Here is a 17,465-nt window from a genome sequence, read left to right as displayed (position 1 = left end):
GAGACGAGACGAGACGAGACGAGACGAGACGAGACGAGACGAGACGAGACGAGACGAAACGAAACTATCACCCTGGGGAAGTGGGGAGAATACAGCACACCAAAAACCACATTCAATCCCTGAATCAATGGATGTCAGCTCTGAGTTCTCTTAAAAAGAAACTAAAAATACTTTATTTCATACATATCATTACCCTCCAATTTTCTGAACTAGGAAGTTTTATACACCTCGTCTTCATTAAGGAGAAACCCTGCTGAAGTGTGAAAAGGCATTAGTATGAGAAGGTCATGTGAGTGGGTGTGAGGGACAGGGGTGCAATGAATTGAGCAATGACAAGCACTGATGCAGGAGAAAGGCCTTCGGAGAAGGGAAGGCATATGCAAATACCCATGAGTTACAATCAGCAAATCCAAAAGCCTCAACCAGCAGACTGATTGAGCCAAGTAACTCTTAGGGAGTCAAAAATACCCATTAGCCTAATAATGATACTATCAATTTTTTTTTTTCTGTGAGCCATCTTGGAGCAAATATCTTCAAAATACAGACAATATTCCTGAGTTTTTTTCTGGCTACAATGCTCTCCTAGACACAGACTTAGAATGCAAAATGAAGAGGGGGAATTCCCTCTATGGGCTATACCCTTCACTTCTCTTTTGCTATTAGGTGGATAAGAGAAAAGGCTTAGCAAGTGTATGTAGAAACTGAATATTAACCCAAATCAAACAGCCTGGTTAAAACAGACAAAAACACTACTGTGAGAAGATATTGACAAATTAGCCTGAAAAGTGAAATACAGGTAACTTGTAGGCACCACTGGCTCTAAGGCTTGCCTGTACTTTCAAGCAATTTGTTTTTAAAAGGTCAATGAAGACAAATAGGTAGCAATAAATCACTGTTTACATAATTCTGAAGACTTTATATAGATGCCTTAAAATGTAGTTTTCAACAGTTGAGTCAACAACGAGTAATTGTCTTAACAGTTACAGACTTTTTCACAGCAACACTAAGTTAACCCATTAGTAACAGAGTAAGAACTTTGGGTTGTTTTTCTAAGAAAGGGCAAATAAATACCCATTATAACCACCCTCCACATCAGCACTCCTCCATCTCTCTATGACAGCAAAATAACTCCAACAGTGGCAAACTCATGTCACTCATTAATTGCTGGTTATTTGCAAAACACAGAGATATTGCTGAAGGATTAAATAGGTCTTTGGTATAAAAGACATTTACAACTCAGACGGATATATGATATGGAGGAAAATAATTACTAAAGGTTTTATTAGTCCGTGTCTAATCAGGAGAGAGAAACCATACAATAATCCGAACAGAAATTTAATATTTAAAAATATTAAGCTATGATAGAGGAATAACAATAAAGATGTATAGAACAACACAAGCGGCTGGGTGCAGTGGCTCACACCTATAATCTCAGCACTTTGGGAGGCCAAGGCAGGCAGATCATGAGGTCAGGAGATTGAGAACATCCTGGCCAACATGGTGAAACCCCATCTCTACTAAAAATAAAGAAAATCAGCTGGGTATGGTAGTGTGCACCTGTAATCCCAGATACTCAGGAGGCTGAGGCAGGAGAATGGCTTGAACCCGGGAGGCAGAGACTGCAGTGAGCCAAGATCGCACCACTGCACTCTAGCCTGGTGACAGAGCGAGACTCAGTCTCAAAAAAAAAAAAAAAAAACAACAACAACAACAACCCAGGCACGGTGGTTCATGCCTGTAATCCCAGCACTTTGGGAGGGTGAGGCAGGAGGACTGCTTGAGGCCAGGAGTTCAGGACCAGCTTGGGCAACATGGTGAGATCCCAGGTCTACAAAAAATTAAATTTAAAAAAAAAAAAAAAAAACAGTCTAGTCATGGTGGCTCACACCTGTAATCACAGCATTTGGGAGGCCAAGGTGGGAAGATCACTTGAGCCCAGGAGACTGAGGCTGTAGTGAGCCGTGATTGTGCAATGCTGCACTCCAGCCTGGACAACAGAGTGAGACAATGTCTCAAAAAAAAAGAAAAGGTAGTATTTCAGCTGAACGTTAAAGGATGACTAGGATATCAATAGACTGAGGAGCTGGAAAAGGGAGAGAAAACTCACTCCAGGTTGAGAAACAGTTTCATTATTAACCCTGGGATCATGGGCAAATCACTTAATCCCTTTAAACTTCAAATAGAAATACCTGCCTGACCTACCCTATAAGATCTTTATAAGGTTAAAGTGCAATACTGGACTAGGAATAAGCTTTTTAAAAAGTTTAAGGCATTACATGAACAAAAGTAGATGGTAATACCTGCACATAGTAACCTGAACGCAAGCTCTAATGTGAACTCCCCGTGGACTAATCTACCTCCACCCCAGCTCCTTCCCTCCCCCATGATACCAGTTTTTCTTCCCATCCCCTCTCCCTAGTTCCTAGTTGACACTTTTGACATCAAAGGCTCTCCACAAAGTCTTTGATGAATGAATGAATATTGGATTATCTTAAGAACAGAGAACTTTCATTTAAAATCAAACTAACCTGAAGGAAATATATGATTTCTATTTACTTAACCTAAAAGGGTAAAAAGTATTATTAAATGAATATCTAGTTTCTTTACACATAGTTATCTTTTTTTTTTTTTTTTTTTTGAGACAGAGTCTTACTCTGTCACCCAGGCTGGGGTGCAGTAGTGCGATCTCGGCTCACTGTAACCTCCATCTCCCAGGTGCGAGCAATTCTCATGCCTCAGCTTCTTAAGTACCTGGGATTACAGGTGTGTGCCAGCATGCCTGGCTAATTTTTCTATTTCCTGTAGAGATGATGTTTCACCATGTTGCCCAGGCTGGTCTCGAACTCCTGGCCTCAAGTGATCTACCCACCCCCCCCCCCAGCTTCCCAAAGCGCTGAGTTTTACAGGCATAAGCCACTGCGTGTGGCCTATAGTTATCTTCATGTGTACCCTAAACTATATCTTAAAGTAATATTTTAGTAAGAAATACGAAATGAGAATTTTACTGAGAAATTAATTCATAGCGTCACCTACCATTTCAAATTACCCAAACTCTTAATATAAGTTCCAGAGTAACAAAAATCAGACTCATCATCACCTGAACTCACAGTTGGCAGGAACATGTGATTACACAGTTCACATACAGTGCCAGGCGCTGGTCCCAGACAGTGCTTCAGAGTTGGGTCTCAGAGCACGGGAAGGCTGCTTTCCCTATACTGCCCAATGAAACCCAAACTTTTAAACCTCAGGTGTTCTATGAATATCATGAAGTTCAAATTCTCCACACCCTAAGTGCTGAAATTATCAAAGGCAAGTCAACAGAAAGGGAAGAAAATTAATATTTATTAAATGTCAATTGAGTACCAAGCACTCTGTGGGCTTTAAATGAATGTATATATTTAGTCCTCATTATGATCCTTATTTTACAAATGAGAAAACTAGAGTTTAGAGAGGTTAAGAAAATTGCCCAGCATTACCTGTCTCATGGGGATACAACTCAAACTCAGATATAACTGATTTCAAAGCAAACTCTATCTTAATTAGGCTGTCTCTCCAGGTGAAAATTTAGTGGCTGGGTCCCAGTGAGCCTGTAAGAAGTGTTCTACTCACCAGAGTCACTACTGCAGGTTGAGGACATGAGACAGAAAAACAAACAAACAAAAAAACAATGAAACAATAACTGTTCCAAATATCCTCCTATCTCACCTCGTGCATTCCCTTTGCTCTCAACTCCCTTTGTCCTTTACAAGCTACTGAGGAACACATTTTTTAAAAATATATCTTTTAGACAAATAAAATATAGTCTCCACTCTCATTTATTAAATACTCTGTCATACTGGAAAATTAAACCTCCATTCTTAAATTAAAGGACAATTTCATATCTCGTTTACCAAGTGCTCTGCGGGGGACAGTAAGCCTCTGCCGGATGTTGAAAGATAATCTAAAACGAGAACTGCTACAACTTCTAACCGTTGAGAGGTTGATTTATTAACAGGGCAGCCACCTGACATCTGTGCAATGCTGTAACAGACCACAAAGTGCTCTCAGAGAGCACACATCATCTCACCGCGGCGATGAAAAGAGCTCTGAGAGGTAAACTGGGGAGATTCTAATTTAGGATGGGAACCACCTCCATTCCTTAATTTTTTTTTTTCTTTTTTGGTAACTAATCTTTTCATCTTTTTCCTGCCATATGGCTCACTAGTGACCCCTATCCCATCACCCAGCCTCCCCTTCTCACACCCCCACTATGCCCCAGTGCAAAGAAATCAGCTTTGTTCCTTCACTGGAAAAGATGCACATTTCTCTGACTACTGTAGCCATGCTGAAACTATCTCCCAGGAACAACTTTTTATCTCATTCATGTCAAAAAAGAAGAGTCAGCTAGAGATCTGTGGCCCAAGACTCAGAGTTTTAAACCAGAGCTCAGAAATCATATCCCTGCCACCAGCTTCTACAAAGACAAAATGGAACAGGGACTTGAGGGTCCGGTGATGGAAGGAAGCTAGCCACTGATGAGTCCGTTATCCTTTCTTTTCCCTTTTTCATCTGTACAACAGAACCTCATAGGGAGCTATGAGACTGAAAGCGTGCCTTTCAAGTACTTAGCACCGGTCTCGTCTGGTCACTGCACTTATTGAATTAAATACTGTCGTGGGTATCTGTACTCATGAAGGCAGGGTTAATTTGTGGTGTCTCCCACATTCTCACCATTCTGATATCAAAGGGGAATGGAAGGCCTTCAATACTTTTAAGTGTAGTTGGAAACATTTCAGCTGGAGGACAGCTTCTCTCTGACAACCATCCAGGGATGCTGTGCTCCTTGCCAGCTGTGACCTCTGCTCCTTTCTCAGTCTTACAACTTGCTTGGAAGATAGGCTCAGAAGGTGATTACTAAACATGTGGAAAGTCAGTAAATACATTAGAATTCTTGGGTGCCCAATGCCTTACCAGTTCCACTCAGGTTACAAAGGGCAGTCTCTGACCTCTAGTTGTTTAAAATCCGGTTAGGGCTTGGACTGACCGCAACAGAGGAGCCAAGTGGAAAAACAGCAAGAGATAAGCTTGGTGAGGAGCTGACTACACAAGGAGAGTTTACTGAAGGTGGGCCTTAACTGCAGGCTGAATTTAGGCAGCAATTTGCTATCTTAATCCCATAAAATGTTGTACTATTTTTAATAGTGTTGCTTTCAACACCATAAAGTATGCACATACTTTAGTTTTGGTTAAAGGTTTTGATCATATTCAAAGCCTTGTAACTACACAAATAAAAAGAAATACTATCTTTAAACTAAAACCACTGCCTTTGGACTTCTTTTACAAAGAGCTAAGAATTTACTTAAAAACGAACCTTTTTCTACACTGCACAGGAATAAAGGAGTTTTCCTGCTGATGTTGGGTGGGAACAGGAGTAAAGGAGCCCTCAGTCTCCTGAGAGGAGCAGCACTCAGAAATTCCGCCCTGTTCCACTTTACTGTAACAATAACACAGCAGAACCCACTGCACTTCAATTCTCAACACACGCAGGATACCTGCAGGGCCGTCCTAGGTACAGCATTTTTCCGGTAGTGTTTGAGATTTGGAGTAAATCCCAGGAACCAGTGGCAGCTCCCTTGTAACCTTAACAAAGATCTTTTCCAGTGTGAACAGTCAAAATTCAAACGGAGAGCAGGCCCATGCTCACCACTAGGAAACCCTGTTTTCCTTTAATTAAAAAAAATGTAGAGGTCATCCCTCAGCTTTGTTTACAAGTAATGAGTCCAGCAGCCCCCATTTATCACCCCTGGAGATTCTTTTACACTTTGATGTGAAAAGAGTCAGGGCCCATTGTGATTTCAACTACTCCAACAGCAGTCCTTTCATTTGCAAACGAGGCCCTGGCCCCCAGTTAGAACCAACTGTCAGAAAAAAATTCATTGCCTTTCCTTCCAATTATTTATCAGAGACAGAGGAGAGAAGCTGGCTTTAAGACATCGCTCAATAAAAGGTTCCCAGCACACCCCTAATGCATTCCTTACCTTCCCTGGTTCTTTCGGCCCAGAATGCCCCTTTCCCAAATTCCACAGCTCATGAAAGCCAATCTCTGCTTTCAAACCATCCCATCTGGAATGACTTTCTCCTTTAAGCTTTCACAGAAAACCCAAGGGGCCTAACATTACTTATCATTTAGGTGTCCCTCCCTCAGGGCAACTCTGCAATTTTCTCCAGAGCAAGGAAAGTACCAACACTCTGACTTCCCTAACAGACACTCAGCCATCCCAACAATGGGTTCAAAAGGCACCCATTTTTTCCCCCATCTCTACCAGTCTCTCACATTGGGGGAAAAAAAATGACTATTAAGGAACTTTAAAAGGGAATGAGGCTTTAAAGATTTATTGAACTATTTAAGAAGTGTGAAGTAGTAGACAAAAAGAAGAAGGGACCCAATACAACTAAAGAGGTTTCTTTTTTTAATGTAAACTTTAAAAATTAAAAATAACACACATTTCTTAAAGTGCAGAGGTCACATATAAATTTTCACAGAATGATATACTCTTGTAACCAACACCCAGATCAAAACAGAATACTGGCACTCCTGGGCAATTAAACTATTTTAAGCAAAAAGAGTTATCTTGAATCTTACCAAGCTTTTAGTGCTAACTTCATTCTTCAGGAAATACATGGGATAGGTTGACAATTTCTCAATCTCAGCACTACTGACATTAGAAACCAGAAAATTATTTGTGGTGGGGGCCATTCTGTGCATTGTAGATGTTTAATAGCATCCCTGGCCTCTACTCACTAGATTGTGATGACTAAAAATCTCTCTAGACATTGTCAAATGTCCCCATGAAGAGAGGGAAACAAAACTGTCCTCCGTTAAGAACTACTGGTATATTGAAACAAGTTAAACACATTAATAGGAAACAAACAAATCCACAAAGTAGGACATACATTCAACTGTTTCCTTAACTAGTAAATGCTCCCACCCCACAAGTAAATAGAGTAAATGCTGCTCTAGATTAAGACTCAAGAGACAAAACCTAATGCAATATGTGAACTTTGGTTTCCTTGAATCAGGATGAAGATAATTTTATTATTTATTATTTATTTTATTTATTTATTTTTTTGAGATAGAGTCTTACTCTGTCGCCTAGGCTGCAGTGCAATGGTACAATCTCGGCTCACTGCAATCTCTGCCTCCTGGGTTCAAGCGATTCTGCTGCCTCAGCCTCCCGAGTAGCTGGGACTACAGGCACATGCCACCACACTTGGTTAATTTTTTTTATTTTTAGTAGAGATGAGATTTCACCATGTAGGCCGGGCTGGTCTCGAACTCCTGACCCTCAGGTGATTTACTCGCCTTGGCCTCCCAAAATGCTGGAATTACAGGCATGAGCCACCACACCCGGCCAAAAACAATTCCAAAAGACATTTTAAAACAATCTAGAAAGTTTGGGGCCAGGCATGTTGATTCACACCTGTAATCCCAGTACTTTGGGAGGCTGGGGTGGGCAGATCACTTGAGGTCAGAGTTTGAGACCAACTGGCTAACATGATGAAACCCCGTTTCTACTAAAAACACAAAAAAATTAGCAAGGCGTGGTGATGTGCGCCTATAATCCCAGCTACTCGGGAGGCTGAGGCAGAAGAATCACTTGAACCCAGGAGGTAGAAGTTGTAGTGAGCCCAGATTGCACCATCACACTCCAGCTTGGGCAACAAGAGTGAAACTTCGTCTCAAAAACGAAAAAAAAGAAAAAGAAAAAAGTTCAGAGATAGACTAGGTATTAGATGAATCCAAGATGTTAATTTTATTAGGTGTGAGACTGGTATGTATTAATGTAGGGAAATATCCATATATTTTTAGAGATGCACATAAAGTATGCAGAAGTGAAGTGGAATTTGCTCTAAAATAGTTCAGCAAAGAAAAAAAGTAAAAAGGATAGTTTTTTTTGTTTTTTTGTTTCTTTAAGTATGGCAAAATTGGGCTAGGCGCGGTGGCTCAGGGCTGGGCATGGTAGCTTAGCGGGATCAGGCCTGTAATCCCAGCACCTTGTGGGGCTGAGGTGGGAGGATCACCTGAGGTCAGGAGTTTGAGACCAGCCTGGCCAACATGGTGAAACCCTGTCCCTACTAAAAATAAAAAATTAGCCAGGTGTGGTGGCATGCACCTGTAGACCCAGATACTTGGGAGGCTGAGGCAGGAGAATTGCTTGAACCTGGGAGGCAGAGGTTGCAGTGAGCGGAAATCGCACCACTGCACTCCAGCCTGGGCGACAGAGTGAGATTTTGTCTCAAGAAATAAGGAAAAAAAAATTCCAACCAAAAATGACCCAGTTGCCCCAGCATTCCCCATAGTCTGATTCACATACTCAGCTATGAAGGTCTCTGCAAGCCTTTGCTTTCTCCAGTAAAATTAGGCTACTAATATGAACACCTTACAGAGCATGGAAAACATGACTCAGATTTTGAAATAATGGTTCCCCAGCTTTTGCAAAACAGGAGAAACCGGAACTGAAATTCTCTTCTTCCTAAAGAAGACTGACTCTTCTTCTGACTACTATGGCTTCAGAAGAAAAGTACTGTTACAATGGAAGGCCTCCAGAAAGAAAAAATGATTCTTTCCCACATCAAGACAGTATAAAATTAGTATCCCTACAAAGACAATGTTATCCCCAGCAATTCAACTCAGTGTTCATCTTATCTACCACCTGGACCAAGTTTATCACCTAAAATGATACAATGCCAAACGCCTGGACTAGTGTCCATTATACTGAAGGTACAAAATAATTATTAACATTAACTCATTCTCCTCCAACTCTCAGCCTTAGTAGGGAGTTCAGGGCTAAAGACAGAGAGAAAAAGTACATGCAAATAAACAAAACTGACCCCTGGGCACAATGGCTTGTGAGCTTAGAATAAAGATGACTCCAAACAGAAACCTACCTTAGAGGCAAGCAATTCCTCTCCTAAACATCTGCCCAAAAGAAATAAAAACATATGCGGAACACTGTTCATAAAAACAAAAAAGTGGATACTACCTAAATGTCCATTAACTGACAAATAGTACAAAGATGGCACATCTGTGCAATGGAATATTATTTAGCAATAAAAAGGACTAAAAAACTGATACATGCTACAATATAGATGAATCTTGAAAACTTTATCCTTAGAAGCCAGTCACAAAAACTCATATATTGTTCGATTGTACTTATATAAAATGTCCAGAATAGGCAAAATTATTGAGGATTAATTGTTACCTGGGGATGGGAATGAAAATGGGATTAACTGTAAACAGGTTGTTCCATCTAGATGGAAATGTTCTAAAGCTGGATTGTAGTAATGGTTGCCCAACTCAGTAAAGTTACTAAAAATTAAATTGTATACTTAAAATAGCATGTAAATTATACCTCAATAAAGTTACTTCCGTTGTTTTTCAACATGACTGTGTCACTTGTAGAAGAGTAAATACTATGTAGCAGTGTTTCCTTATATGCAAAATTTAACTTTCCTTTTGGGAAATAACTAATTCCAAAAAATATTTCCTCACTTCTCAGATAAGTCTGAATCTAAACTCTTCTAAACCCATCAAACTGAGAGACTCATCTTAAACTACATATGACAATGACACATACTTATCAGTTAGCAATCATTTTCTAAAGTGAAGGAAAACAAGGTGTTTTGTATAAGAAATATTCTTGCACTTATAAATCAGGCCAGAAACTACTTCACCTGAAAATGCAGGAAACCTTATTTCCCCATTTCACAATTCCAGTGTGCACTATTTACAATGCCCAGGCCAATCACTATTTCAGGAAAACATGGCGTACAGCCATTAATCTCTCTAGTAAGCATCTAGAAGTTTGGTCCTTGATTTACTTGCACAAAGAAGATCTGTCCATATAATAGGTGTTAATCTGTTTAACACCTTGTAGCTTCCTCAATATTTGAAAACTCTTCTCAATTAGGAGAGTTAAACATTATTTCAAACTCGAAAAGGAGAGCTTCCAGGGCTACAGTATTCCATCCTATATGATTCAAAGTTCACAAAATCCAATCCCTCAAATCTTCCCAAAAACTGAAAAGCACCTCAGCAAATCTCCTAAAACACTTCAGTACCCACTCTGAATGGCAGAAGACAATAAAACTATGTCCCACTCATTTGGTGGTATAGCCTGAAATGACATTTCTTTCATTCTTATGGCTTACCTTAACACGTTTTCCCCTGTCCTCAAGTAAAAAATTTCCCAGAATATATCCCAACTTTACTCTCTGGCTTCAATTACCTGCGCCCAATTTCAGAAGAATGTGATTTAGCATACACTTTGTAAAATTTAATTTTAGTTTCAAGATTCCAAAGAGAAAATGAGACATTTCAAGCAGCTGATACAAAAGAGTAAGAAGGGGAACACGTTAGTGAAATGGCAAAAAGGCACATTTTCTCCTTCAATAAGGAAAAAGAAATTAGAAAGTCCAATCAAAGCAAAAGCACTATTCAGAGATGAAGCAATTTAAAATTTGGCATTAATTTGAACAATTTATTCAGTTAATGATAGTTCATTAGTCCTGATGAATATGAACCTTCTGTTCAAGTGGTATTGGGGCTGATGTTGGAGGAGAAATAAAATCCTAGACACCACTTTCCTTCTCAATCAAAATAATGTAAATAATGCTTATTGGTTTTTCCCCTTTTATTGTCATTTTAAAGACAAAGCTTGCAAGGGCACAAATAATCATAAAATAAAATATGCTATCAATCTGGATAAAACCAAAACAGACTAGCTGGAGGGTAGGTGACAGTGAGGAGCTGGAACAAAGAGTAAAGATAATTACATTATCATCTTAGACCATGAGAAGTTGATGGGAAAGTAATATCCTAATATAAAATATATGATAAAGATATTTAAATATATTGAACAGAAGAAATAAAATACAGCATGGGCTTGAACTGCGCAAGTCCATTGACATGTGGATTTTCTTCTGCCTCATAGACATTAAGACTTTCTTCTTACACTCAGCATGAAAAGGATGAGAATGAAGACCTTTATGATGATCCACTTCCACTTAATGAACAGTAAATACATTTTATCTTATGATTTTTTTGAGACAGGTCTTGTTCTGTCACCTAGGCGGGAGTGCAGTGGTATAATCTTGGCTCACCACAGCCTTGACCTCCCAGGCTCAAGCAATCCTCCCACCTCAAGCCTTTACCCCACCTCAACCCATCAGTAGCTGGGACTACAGGTGGCTAATTTTTGTATTTTTTGCAGAGACAGGGTTTAACCATGTTGCCCAGGATGGTCTCAAATGAATACCTGGACTCAAGCAGTCTGCCCACCTCAACCTCTCAAAGTGCTGGGATTACAGGCATGAGCCACCATACCTGGCCATGATTTTAATAACATTCTCTTTTCTCTAGCTTACTTTATTGTAAGAATACAGTACTTAATACATATACAAAATATGTGTTAATCAGCTGTTTATGTTATTTGTAAGGTTTCCAGTCAACTGTAGGCTAATTCGTAGTTAAGCTTTTGGGGAGCCAAAAGTCATGTAGACTGACCCCTAAACCTCACAGTGTTTCAAATATCAAAATGAATGGAAACTTTGTAAAATAAAGGAGTATACACTATGTGATTATATTTAAATAAAATTGAAAAGCAGACAAAACAAATGCAGGGTGTTAGAAGTCAGAACAGTGGTGACTTTTAAGGGAGGTAGTAGCTGAAAGGGGACAGGAGGGGAGTTCTAGAAAGCTGGTCTTGATCTGTTACACAAGTGTGTTCACTTTATGAAAATGCACTAAACCAGGCTGGGCACGGTGCCTCACGCCTATAATCCCAGCACTTTGAGAGGCCAAGGCAGGTAGATTACCTGAAGTCAGGAGTTTGAGACTAGCCTGGCCAACATGGTGAAACCCCGTCTCTACTAAAAATGTACAAAAATTAGCTGGGCATGGTGGTGTGCCAGCTACTCGGGAGGCTGAGGCAGGAGAATCGCTCGAACCCAGGAGGCGGAGGACCCAGCGAGCCGAGATCATGCCATTGCATTCCAGCCTCGGCGACAACAGCAAAACTCCATCTTAAAAAAAAAAGAAAAGAAAAGAAAAGAAAAGGAAATGCACTAAACTGTACTAATAATGTCTGCCTTTCTCAGTCTGTTAGACTCCAGTAACAATTTTTAGAAAGAACTATTAAAAAGGGGAGGGAAGGAAGGTGAAGAAATATGTAAGTGAGCTCAAATTCAACAGTGTCAAGTGCTGATAAATCTGGAAGTCACAGAATAAGCTTATTGTTTCTAAGAACTACAACAAATATTGTCTTTACACATTACATTAATATTCTGTCCATGCTTACGACTTTTGATAGCCCTGAGCAAAGTAAGGGTTCACGCTCAGACTTCAATTTAGTTTGAATGATTAGAGCTGTGTACTCAATATACATCTCTTTCCTTTGCAAATATGTCCTAGTCCTGGACCAGTTCCACATGAATTTAATGTTTTTTTTTTCTGGGAAACTAAAAGATTAAATACCTATCATGATTAAACATTTAAACAAGTGAGCTACTGGTGTGTATTAAAACAGAACTTTTAAAGGATATCCCCAAGCTTATCACTTGTACTAGGTACTAAAATTAAAAGGAGTATATTGAGGAGGTGAGGAGCCAGAAATTATGATAAAAGTAACAAATAATAAAAACACTCTATAATTGCTAGAATGTTATAAGGGACAGTTACCCAATCAAACTTAATAATTAGCAAAACCAAAAAAAATAAGTAATAGAATATAAAGTATCTTTTTTTAGGCCGGGCGCTGTGGCTCATGCCTGTAATCCCAGGACTTTGGGAGACGGGAAGTGGGGGGGTAGTTTACAGATCACAAGGTCAGGAATTCAAGACCAGCCTGGACGATATGTTAAAAAAAAAAAAAAAAAAAAAAAAAAAAAAAAAAAAAAACAATAATTAGCCAGGTGTGGTGGTGGGTGCCTGTAGTCCCAGCTACTCAGGAGGCTGAGGCAGGAGAAAAGCTTGAACCTGGGAGGTGGAGGGGCCAAGATCGCACCACTGCACTCCAGCCTGGGAGACAGAGTGAGACTCCATCTCAAAAACAAACAAAATATATATATATATGTATTTTTTTGACTTTAAGTTCTGGGATACATGTGCAGAACATGCAGGTTGTTACATACATGTGCAGAACATGCAGGTTGTATACACATGCCGTGGTGGCTGCTGTTACCTTATCAACCCGTCATCTAGGTTTTAAAGCTAAAATCTCTTTTAATATGTCAGTGATAATACTTTTACCCACTATAATTGATTCATCTAAGAATAACACACGAACCAACATCAATAACTCACCTTTTTGAAAAATCAGGACCTCCACGGAAATCTTACAATTAAATTTAAAATTTCTTCAGCTCCTTAAATTCTCACTGAGTCTGATATCTACATTTTATAGGAAGACGTTTTAATAGCCTACAGTAGTCAACACTTAACTGATGAATTCAAAGGGATTCCAATCAAAATGCCCAATCATAATTATTCTAGAAAATGATTAATTCACTTAGACTATATTGAGAAGTATTAAAATGGAATAGCTATTAAAATTCTAAAAATGAGAATTACAAAGAATCTGCCTCAATATTAAGACATATAAAGACACAGTGAAACAATGTGCCACAGTTGCCAAAAGACACATCAACGGAGCAAAAGACAGCCAGCACAGCCCCAAACCTGTTGATAAAATGTAGACCTAGCATTCATACTGTGGGGAAAAGATAGCGCTGATTTATTAAATTATCAAGAAACAATTTCTAGCTTTTTGCTTAAAAAAAAAAAAAAAAATGGTTCCTGCCACGGCACAGTGGCCCACCACTGTAATCCAACACTTTGGGAGGCCAAGGCAGGCAGGATGTGAGGTTAAGATATCACAGACCATCCTGGCCAAGGTGGGAAACCCCGTCTCTACTAAAAAAATACAAAAATTAGCTGGGCATGGTTGTGTGTGGCTGCAGTCCCAGCTACTCAGGAGGCTGAGGGCAGGAGAATTGCTTGAACCTGGGAGGTGAGGTTACAGTGAGCCAAGGATCATGCCACTGCACTCCAGCATGGTGACAGCGGCTCCATCTCAAAAAAAAAAAAAAAAAAAGCGACAAGAAAAAGAAAAAAAAAGGTTCCTAACATCCCCCATCTTTACCTTTTCCTATTAATATGAAATATACAATATATATTCAAGTCAACTACATATGGGATCAAAATATTAAAAAGTCAAAAGATGTAAAATAGGTTGCAAGTTAAGAGGGTCAAGCAGCTAACTAAATGTGTGAATCTGGCTGTGCAGAGGACCATAACGAATTGAAAAGTGTCAGTGCTTTCTCAACTTTTTTGTTTTTTTTTTTTCGTTACATCAAGTCTCTGGGGCAAACGGACAAAGCAGATGTCTTGCAGGGGGAAATTAGATAGGAGCTCTGGCTGGACCTTTAGGGCTGCGGCGGCGCGGGGGGACTGGACTCAAATCGTGGCACACCTGATGGCACACCTGAAAAGCATTTGATGGCACACCACTCAGGAAGTTCTGAATTAGAAAGCCTGTGTTCTGATTAAAAGAGCTGAAGCTATTCAATTCTCTCTGAACACTGCTACATGGCAATGCAAGCCCAGGGTTGCTAAATCTTAAATTTTTCATGAGAAGATAGAAGATTGTTATGTAAAAAACATTGGCAGATAATTTCTTTCAGAATTCTGTGACAGGCCAACTAAAACCCATATGTTGACCAGATCTGTCCCACAGTCCACCAGCTTACAAGTTCTGATTTAAATGCAAAAATGAAATCGTACAAGTGCCAGCAAAGAACACATGACATTATTTTCACAATCTTGGAGGAGGAAAGACCTTTCTAAGTACAATCAAGGCCAGAATCCATAAAGGACAAGACATTTAACTACATAAAAATGTAAAACGTATGTGTAACCCAACATTATGAATAAACCTAAAGACAAATGATAACAGCTTTCCCCAGGCTCTAGCAGAATGTGGACTGCAGCAGTCAGGGTCAACTGTCTTCCCTTTGGTGAGGGGAGAGAGTAAACCAAGTTTAACAGCCCCACAGTGATGACCAGGAACTGAATCATTTCCTAAGTGAACCAGAAAGGGGGAGAAGTGGGAGAACATTTGGGATGGTCCACAATTGCAGGCACCATCATCTATTCTGTGGCATTATAAATATTAGTTAAATAAGTCTGAGTCTACATTTCCTATAATGTTTTTATTTTTTAGACTAGTCAATTGCAGTAGCAAGAAGGGGGAAAATAATTCTATCATAAATAGAAATTATGGCTGGGCATGGTAGCTCACACCTGTAATCCCAGCACTTTGGGAGGCCGAGGCAGATGGATCACCTGGGGTCTGGAATTCGGGACCAGTCTGACCAACATGGTGAAACCCTGTCTCTACTAAAAATACAAAAATTAGCCAGGTGTGGTGACATGTGCCTGTAGTCCCAGCTACTTGGGAGGCTGAGGCAGGGGAATCACTTGAACCTGGGAGGCAGAGGTTGCAGTGAGCCAAGATCATGGCACTATACTCCAGCCAGGGTAACAGGAGCAAAACTTTGTCTCAAAAAATAATAATTAATTAATTAATTAATTAATAGAAATTATGATAAAAGTAACAACAAAAACAATTCTGTAATTGCTAGAATGTTACTACAAGGGGTAGTAGTAATATTTAAAAACATTTAATATGTTTTTGGTGTGGCACAGAGGCTCATGCCTGTAATTCCAGTACTTTGGGAGGCCGAGGCAGGGGGATCACCTGAGGTCAGGGGTTCGAGACCAGCCTGGTCAACCTGGTGAATCCCAGCTACTTGGGAGGCTGAGGCAGGAGAATCGCTTGAACCTGGGAGGTGGAGGTCACAGTGAACTGAGGTTGCACCACTGCACTCCAGCCTGGGCAACAGAGTGAGACTCCATCTCAAAAAATATATATATATATATTTTTTGAGTAGTTAATAGTTTAAATAAAAACTAATCAGTGATAATTCTTTCTGAATGTCAAAAGAGTTTTGTTTAAAACTGCTTCAAAATGTTAATATGATCCCCTCAATCAACACTGATCAATTACTATATGCAAGAAGGCACTAAATTGTGTGTGCAGAGTTGGAGGGAGAGATGTGAAAGGGGCAAAATATAAATATGAAGGAATTCCCTCCTTCACGGCTTTCCGGATGAGGTGGATTTGTTTATTTATTTCAAGCACAGGCTGAGCATGTGTACGCTTTCCCCAAATCAGTGCAATCTTGTTATCCTGAACACAGCATTACAATGCTGATTTAATCATTAAAATTAACATCTACATTTTTTAAAAATGAGTTAACAGACTCGGCAATTGCTAGATTTAAAAGACAATATGTAGCCAGTACAACAAGTTTGACTTCATGTAGAGAAAACTGAACATTTCAAACATTTTCCTGCACCAGTGAGTTCTTAAGTTGCAAAACTGAAAAAGACCAAACTTATTCATTGAAAAGTAGATTATAAAATTAAATATCAGCATGTCTTTGAATCATAGATTCCACGCTTACCTGTTGCCACCGCTGTTGACTCTTTCCGTAAATGCCATTGTTTCCAGTCAGTGGAAAGTGGCAAGTCTGTTCATCTGAAAGAGAAACAAACAGCAGCCAGTGAACATTAGCCTGTGGGTAAATTCAGGGATACACATGACCTGTAAGAAGTTTTCCTGGAGACAGAATTCCAAGTTCTCATTTGAATTAGAAAATGGTTCTCCAATTCCCAAGTTGCATGAATAAACTCTCTAGTATATATCAAAGGCCAATTGCACTTTTAACTGTGAGGCTGCTTCTCAAAGCCATTTCAGCAAGAGAACAATGTGCACAAGTTTACCATAAGGAGGAGGGGGAGGAGAAAAGGAAATACCATTCCCCTGGTGCCTACTTTGTGCCAAGCATTGTGTTAAATATAAATAAGCCCTTTGAAAAATGGCATTTCATTAATACATTATAATACAGTTGCAAGGCAGATACTAATATCCTATTTTATAGATAAGAAAATGGAGACTCAAAATCATAAAAAAAAAAAAAAAAAGTAGACTCAGTTTTAAATAATTTGCCTAAGGTCACAGGTTGTGTCAGCATCCTCACTAGAATTAAAAGGAAGAAAAGTTAAGAGTGTCAAGTATGCAAGAGAAAGGAAATCAACAGGTCATTCTCACAGGAGAATGCAACACTTAACAAGAAAAGTGGGTCCTGGTAACAATCAATCTTAAGATTTTACTTCCACTCATTAAAGGTACTTAATCAAAACAAAACAAAACCCAAATAAAACAACTACTGAGCATTCTTTCAAAACAAGACTGAATTTTGGGGAAAAATTAGTATCCAATCTGGGCAGATAGTCTTGCTACTATCTTGTGTAACTCTGGACACAGCCTCTTCTTATGGTTAACACTGTCTACAGCTGTTTC

The 17,465-nt window shown here is 39.4% G+C and overlaps 1 protein-coding gene across 7 annotated transcripts in view; it reads right to left on the bottom strand.

The window, feature by feature from the left end:
* Positions 1-17,465, bottom strand: part of AFF1 (ALF transcription elongation factor 1) — a 218,731-nt gene that overhangs the window by 187,552 nt on the left and 13,714 nt on the right. For all 7 annotated transcript variants that reach the window (XM_017860043.1, XM_017860038.1, XM_017860045.1 and 4 more), the window contains exon 2: positions 16,567-16,640. In XM_017860043.1, the coding sequence (XP_017715532.1) occupies positions 16,567-16,604 (38 nt within the window). In that variant the 5' untranslated portion in view covers positions 16,605-16,640. The remainder of the gene's footprint in view (positions 1-16,566; positions 16,641-17,465) is intronic.

Source organism: Rhinopithecus bieti, unplaced genomic scaffold (genome assembly GCF_001698545.2).
Source record: "Rhinopithecus bieti isolate Rb0 unplaced genomic scaffold, ASM169854v2 scaffold_52099, whole genome shotgun sequence".
Lineage (NCBI taxonomy): Eukaryota > Metazoa > Chordata > Mammalia > Primates > Cercopithecidae > Rhinopithecus > Rhinopithecus bieti.
The sequence above is the reverse complement of the archived record's forward strand: the minus strand, read 5'-3'. Positions and strand labels throughout refer to the sequence as shown.